This window comes from Teleopsis dalmanni, chromosome 2 (genome assembly GCF_002237135.1).
Source record: "Teleopsis dalmanni isolate 2A chromosome 2, ASM223713v2, whole genome shotgun sequence".
NCBI lineage: Eukaryota > Metazoa > Arthropoda > Insecta > Diptera > Diopsidae > Teleopsis > Teleopsis dalmanni.
In genome coordinates, this window is record NC_051847.1 from 229,709,186 (window position 1) to 229,716,710 (window position 7,525).

Below are 7,525 nucleotides of genomic sequence, written 5' to 3' on the forward strand. Positions count from 1 at the left end.
AAAAAACAACAAATGTTAGGCTACATTAAGTTATCAATATAGAAGCTGAAGAAGTTGAGGTGTTCACTTCACTGATGACTGATGACTGATCACTAATGACAGATGACAGATGAAAAGCTGAAAAAACCTTGGTAGAACATTCGAGTAGAATTTTATACCGGATTTTTTTATATTATATTAGCTGCACATATTTTTCGTTTATCAAGGCATACTATACAGAGTCGAATAAGTAACTTATTTTGAGTTCTATTTTCTCTCCAAGTTAGGTGATAAATACAATTATTACTATTCCTTATGATATGGTAAAATTTTTAAATTCTATAAAAAACTTACGTGAAGTAAACCCGACCACGTTTATGTTGCGGAGCTTTCCATATGAATTTAGCACCCAATTTGTCTCGATTATCTGAATGTGTTATAGCTGAGCACTCTGGAATGGAATTTGTATTTTCGCTTTGTATAAATTCACCAATCCATTCATTTGATTCCACATCACGGCCCTGTATGAGGAAACCGCGAAAAAGTTTATTCTGATCACGAGGATAAATTACAACTGAAAGTAAACGCGTTCAAAAAATAATTAAATTCTCGAATTAAAAGCACTATTCTTCCGAAAGCATACCAGAAATTTCCTGTCCAGGATGATAGTATTGTGCGCTGGCTACCACTTCAAAAGGATTTGTATGTAAAGGCTGTGAGCGTGCTTCACCATGATGGGGCTGTTGAAATCATTTTGAAACTTATAATTTTTGAAACAATCGTAATAAACAATTCGTTATAGCTTAAGGCATAATCGATATTATTCACTGTACCTGATTCACGCGTTTCTTCACGCACGCATCCGCTGGCGCGCCATTTGGAAAACCGTTTAGTACCGTCACCGAAAAGGTCAATACACAAAATGCACAAATTGTCAAATTTAATTCCATAGTTGTACTATCGGCCTTCTTTGCAAGTCTATTCAAGACGAAATTGTATCTATGAGTGTCTGTTGTGTTATGTACGATTGTGGTCGGAAACTGATTTTGTTCTCCTGTCGCTGACCGTGAGGCTAGGCGTTTTTAAAGCCTTTGGGCTGGACGGCTTGCAAGCGAACAAAAGCTGAGCTTTGCTTTTTGGTTTTGCCTATTATTGACTTTGTCTTTTTTCTCTTCAATTGACAGCATTCAACAATTGTTGAATGCTTGTTTTTATTAAAAGAGACTTTGGCCTAAACTTTTTGTCAGTGTTTCGAAGCCTACAAATAGCGTGGTACTGCTGCAAGCCGTGGTTAACGCGATAAACTTTTGCTGATATTCGGAACTTTAGGGTTGCGTGACTTTAGGGTTGTGCTTTATATTTAAACGGAAACTTCTGAATTTATTTTAAAATTCAAAACTTTATTTTTTATTATCATAAAATTACAAAATTTTCTGTAAATGCTTTTGCTGTGATCAAGTATATTTATAGTATGTACCAATTGTAAAAGATACCTTAGATATATCTAAGCTACCTATAAGTATAAGGAATACAATTAGTTATTAGTATTGGAACTTTTACAATTATGCAAAATGTTTTGAAATTTAAGGAGATCAAGCTAATAGAGGTCAAGCGAACATGACACACAAAAAACTAGAAAGCTACAAAACTACACGATTTGACAACCCAAGAAAGCCAAGTTCGGAGCTCTTTTTTATACACGATTATCCATTTTATAGTTGCAGAGTAAATGTAAATAAAACAAACATTTTTTTTAGAGTTGGATCAACTTATTAGAGTATATTTATATTGGACCTTGTCATTAGATGTGAAATTGCATTTAAATGCAATCTACCATACATTTTACTGTACTAGAAACTTTCAAGGTAATTTTCGATGACTTGTCGATACATAGCCGTCAATTACGATACACACGATCGTTTTCGTAGTCTCAAAAAAAAAAGTTCAGAGGTGACAAATCTTTGTAGTCCATTCACATCACCAAATATTTAAAATATATGTATGAATAAATATATTTATTTATTATAATATTAATTTATTATCATATTTATTATGTATTATATATTATATTTATAATAATATGCTACCAAATCATAATCACGAAATGGACAACCCTTTACAGTTTTGAAAATATATCGTGGGAGAAAAATATATATATAAAGGAATATTTATTTATTTCCATCTATTTTTCTGTTTTCTCTATTTTTTCATTGTATAAAATTAAAGCATGTTACTTTCACATAAAAAAATTTATTCAAATTTAACAGTCTAGAAGAAACTTTCATTATCCCTTACAAATTCATCTGTTCCAAAATATACTCCAAGGTTAAATAATTTGGTGAGCCAATACCATAGAACCCCACCTCAGCTATGGCGAAATGCCTTCACTTAATTTTATTGTTTACATTTTTCATGGTTCAACGGCTGCAACTAGTTTTGCTGCTTAAAGTAATTGAACGATTCTGTGTGTGAATAGCATTTATATGAATTTTAATGACTACTGCATTTATGTTCCTAACGTTGCATGCCTCCAACACACGCATTCACAACAACAAAGTTCCCTTCCCCAAAGAGAGAAGTTGCAGAAACCAGAAATTGCACCTCAACTCGCAGTGCTGAACTCACAACCAAAAGCTTTTCGGGTGTCGAATGTGGAAATATTTGTCTTTTGAGTTTGGCAGTTTGGCATTTAACCAGTTTTTAATTAATTAAGCGACTGTCGCTGCGGAAATCGCTTTAGAACTGCAAGTGCGTAAAAACTGGGTCACTTACCGTCGCATTTATGCACTTTTTTGTTGGGCGAATGCGTGCCTTTTAAGTGCCTTTTGAGTTTTTTTTTATATAAACATATAATTCTTAACTAATAATATGTTAATTTAAAAAAAAATTTTATAAGCTTATAATTCTGAACTAATTATATGTTAATATAAAAAAACAACAACTTTATTTTTTTAACCATAAGCATAATTAAGAGCTCCTTTTGTGTGTTCTAAAAAAGTAGAAAAGTTAAGTTTAAGTAGAATATTACAAATAATTTGAATAATTTAAACAACATATCATAATTAAAAGAAATAGATTTTAAAATTCATACTTAGGCCGTGTGCGAATTCGAGCAAATTGATGGTAATTGGTAAATTGAGGGAAATAGTAAATTATGTCGGTATGGCAGCGAATGTTGGTATTTACTAGAATTTCGAGTAGGGTAAATTACATAAAATTTAAGTAAATTAGGTGTTACCACTGTGAAAATTTTATAAGATGTTTAATAAATAAATAAATAAATTTGAAAACTTTTAAACAAAAATAATAAATAAGTGCAATAAATAAATAAATAAACATTTACACAAGTGCAGTGCAAAAAATCCCTAGGAAATTTCAATTTACTTTACCTCAATTTACACGAACTCGCACACGGCGTTAATTTAAACTTTAAAACAAAACAAAAACTTTTTTTAAATAGGCAATATGTAAAAATGCTACAGAGTAAAAAATCGTAAATGCATGAAATGAAATTGTCTATCTCAGAAAATTGTTAATACGATTGTCTCAAATACTCGCCTGTAAAATACCGAACACAACGGAGCGCCAAACAAAAACCAATGCCACCCTTTTCGATAACACTTGACATGATAATATGGAGGGCGCCACTTTAACCCCTAAGCTAGGGCTAAAATTTTAACCCAAGTAACAGATGGTGTAGAAGTGAACCACAATGCATAATTATTCTGGGAATCAATGTGGCAGTTAACGAGAATGGCGACAGCGACGACAGCAACAGTGTCAGCAAAAAAGAAATTAATGCAAACGGAATAAAGCCGTCAAGTGAGCAACAAATTAAGTGGCAAAACAGATTAGCGTTGAGTGTTTTGTGCGTAGTTATTCGGTATTCTCTTATTCGCGGTATGACAACATGACTACTAACATTTAGCATTAATAACAAAGGCAATAAGCTAACATCCTATTTTATTAAAGGTAGTTTGTCAGTTAACACTCTTTGAAAATATAACGGTTAATTGTCTAAAGAACAATTGTTCAAGTACACCAGACTGAATCGTTCTATAATAAGTATTCTATAACCAATCAATGCAATCATTCCTTCAAACGCATTTTCTCAATTATTTTGTCCTGTACATTCCTTTTTCAGGACTAAAATGCATTAACAGATATTCTGCAGGCGGTAACTTATGAACCAAAGACTTTTGCTGTCAAATCTGTAATGTCAATCATATCTCGATTTTTAGTTTTTCGTTTAGATATTCTGCAGGCAGTAACTTAGGAACCAAAGACTTTTGCTGTCAAATCTGTAATGTTAATCATATCTAGATTTTTAGTTTGTTGTTTAGACCGACAACTGTATTAGCATACACCTTCATGTGTTATTTTGAATTAAATATATCACACTTTAAATGTTTATTACGTTTTGAAGTTTAAATATTTGTAACTAACATCAATGGAGTGGCAAATTTCTTAAATGATAAAGCCTTATTCACTTTTAAAGTACTCAAATGCAACTTCTGTTTCTAAAGTCATGACACCAAACGTATTTTCCATAATGTTATAATAAAATGCATTAGAGTGTCTAATGTATAAATGTATTTAAAGCTTATTCTTGATAACTATTTATTAAAATTACCTTTTCCAGTTCACAAAGTACTTCATAGATCAATAATGCTTTCAAAAACCATGAATGCGGATAGAATATACTTTACATGCATATTTAACTTGAAAAGATGCTTGCATGTCTGCATGCAGAATATCTGCATATCTTCATGAGAAGTTTATGTCACACTGCACAATTAATAATTTATTTGAACATGTGTTAATCGATTGTATATCAATTACTTCCAATGCACTTCTTACATTAAATCTAGCAACAATCAATTCGTCTACTTTTCGTTAAAAATAAGTAAAGATAAGTAATTCTGCAAGAATTTTTAAAGAATCGTTTATTTTTTTTTTAAATTTTAACACAATTTAAAAATGACCTAAGTGTGTTTTTCTAGTCCTTATAGTGGTGAAATTTATGTATTTTTTTTATTATTTTACATTTCTTAAACTACTGCATTCTTCACCTTTTAATTTATTGAAAGAAATCCCTAAGGATGCAATCATTTATTAGACAATTTTGCCCCACAAATGATTTAGAAGGCAGACGAGTAACAAGGTTCGGTCAGAAAAACAGATTTCTGCACTGTTGGCACTCAAAAGGGAATGAAATGAAATGATGGAGTGAACGAAAAAGAAAACAATTTGTGTAGGGAATAAAAGCAATTTGTGCACTGAAATTAAAATTGAATTGCAGTTAAGAATAAAAAAAAATTCAATATTATTTTGCATTTATAATTTAATTAAATTTTGCGCATAATTATGAAATGGAAAGGGAATGGACCTGTGATTACTGCCGATTTCACAAATTACTGCAAGTAGTATATTATATAAGTATATGTATATGTATGTAAAGCTGACTACAGATTTAAACTATGTAATTTTTATTCAACTTAAGTGGATTATGTATCCTTTCACAAAAATAGAACGAAGTGGCTTGGCTTTGTTTAACATTAAAATATTCTGTGTGCGCAGCAAATAAATTTGCATATTGTGGTGCGATTTTCGTGCTTGCAGTGTAAGCCGCAAACCGAGCCTTTGCTTTGAAGAATGGAGAATGACGTGGAAGTTTCGTCGTTACTACAGTAACTGTAATTGTGCATGCATTGTGTGTAGCTGGCACATTACTCACATTACTCACATTACTTACCATACATGCAACATTATTAGCACATGGTAGCAATATTTTGGCTTGTGACACACGTACATGTACTAAGCTACTAAGCTTGTCATGCAATGTGTTCCCTGCACTGCAATTGAGAAACTTAACACCCTGTAATATATTTATGAGTCATTATCACTACGCTACTTGAGTCATTTACATTTGTCATATTTGTACATATCCATATGTACATTTGTCCTTTGTGTAGAATTTACTATATGTAAAAGAATTTTTTGAATTGTTGTTGCTTTCTTTAACAAATGCAACTAAGCAAATTGCAAATTGCAAATGATTTGTTGAAATAGTAGAATTAAAAAGAAATTTATTAAATATATTTAAATCCTCATACTAAGGTCAACACAATTGTCTTTGGAATGTGTATAAATTTATACATAATTCGTCATATAAACAAAGTTTGCCAAAACTATGTCAAATTGTGCCTGCAACTAATTCTGCACAGCGCATGCCCTTTGACGCTATGACGGAAAATTGCAAGAGTGACACTTTTTTTTAAACAATTTTTATATTGGCAAGCTATTGCCGCGCTATGCTTAGCTTTGAAATATTATGTGAAAACGGCAACACTGTCAAGCAAGCAATAAATGGCAGTTTGGCTGACCGTAAATTTAATTTCATAAGTTAATAAAGTAGAAGAACGATATATTATACATAAAATTAACAATAATTGTTGGTGATGTTCAACGAAGCAATATTTTAGAATATTAAGTAATAATCGCTTAAAAATATTATTTTCGCCAACAATTATGAATTAAAAAATCGTTAATAAATGGCTTCAATTTAGGTTCCAGTGTAATTAATCGTTTTTAAATAGTTCATCACAATTTCGTTATCAGCAATCATCAATAAGCAATTATTTAGTAACCACATATACTCGTAATCATGTAATTATCTTATACTGGATTCAAACGAGAGTTTTGTTTGTAATTTTAGCTGTCAAATATTTTCATTTTACTTTAAAAGCAACAACAATTGACAACTAGAATTACAAAAATAACAGCAAAATCACAAAGAAAACTCTGTGAATCCAATATTACATTAAAATGAAGTGTGTTGTGAGACATTCGACATATAATTGTTTCCGATAACATTGTTTTCCTTTTGTAAATCACGTTTAAATCGTTAATATTTGGTAACTTTAAAATAAACCATATATAACAAAAAACAATAATACTAAAAACACTAAAAAATATTCCGGTGAACTGTTCAACATGCAAACCTTTTTCTAAAAATTAATTTTATTAACATGATGATCTTAAAATATATTTTTGATAAATAAAGTCTAGAGTTCTGTTGTAAAAAATCTTATTGACGCCTGATTATATCATAGTGCACTCGCACTGCTCAGTGCATTATTTTTAAATAATTTCAATAATTAATTATTAACTTGACGCTCGCAAAATATATTATAGACAAAGAATTTAATTATTGTTCATATTGTTGGCATCAGATTATACCATAATAAATTATATTATCATATTAAGGAATTTGTTTTTATAACATACATTGCTGTTTGATAAATAGGAAATAATGTTTAATTAACTCGTAATTGCATTTACTTCACAAATTATAAAGCTCATATGTAGTTAGATATAATGCCATGATACTAAAGTGATTTCATCTCAACACAACCAGTGACAACGAGTAAGGGGTACTAGTTCACAATAATCACTGGGCTAGAAACTCCACTTTACCCAAAATAGTTACCTTTGAGTGGGTAGAATGGGCCATAAATTCATTGAAACCCTCCATATCACCAGG

General features: G+C 30.7%; 2 protein-coding genes across 2 annotated transcripts in view; both read right to left on the reverse strand.

Annotated features, from left to right (window-relative positions):
* The window catches only part of LOC119676907 (probable multidrug resistance-associated protein lethal(2)03659), a 3,300-nt gene extending 3,160 nt beyond the window's left edge, over nucleotides 1-140 (reverse strand). The window contains exon 1 of the mRNA XM_038088174.1: nucleotides 128-140. Within this exon, the coding sequence (XP_037944102.1) occupies nucleotides 128-140 (13 nt within the window). The remainder of the gene's footprint in view (nucleotides 1-127) is intronic.
* A 189-nt stretch (nucleotides 141-329) lies between these two features.
* On the reverse strand, nucleotides 330-943 carry LOC119676908 (putative defense protein 3). The gene is made up of 3 exons (XM_038088176.1): nucleotides 813-943; nucleotides 623-719; nucleotides 330-553 (listed from the first exon to the last, which is right to left on the reverse strand). Exons 1-3 carry the CDS (start codon nucleotides 927-929, stop codon nucleotides 330-332), a joined length of 438 nt encoding a protein of 145 aa, XP_037944104.1. The 5' UTR covers nucleotides 930-943.
* Nucleotides 944-7,525: the final 6,582 nt, after the last annotated feature.

Bases quoted from the DNA above. Each gene is read 5' to 3' on its own strand.
- LOC119676908 (XM_038088176.1), bottom strand. From the start codon at position 929: ATGGAATTAAATTTGACAATTTGTGCATTTTGTGTATTGACCTTTTCG. The intron at 720-812 runs GTACAGTGAATA...TGATTTCAACAG, and splicing joins TGAAGAAACGCGTGAATCAG to CCCCATCATGGTGAAGCACG. The intron at 554-622 runs GTATGCTTTCGG...GTTTACTTTCAG, and splicing joins TCCTGGACAGGAAATTTCTG to TTGTAATTTATCCTCGTGAT.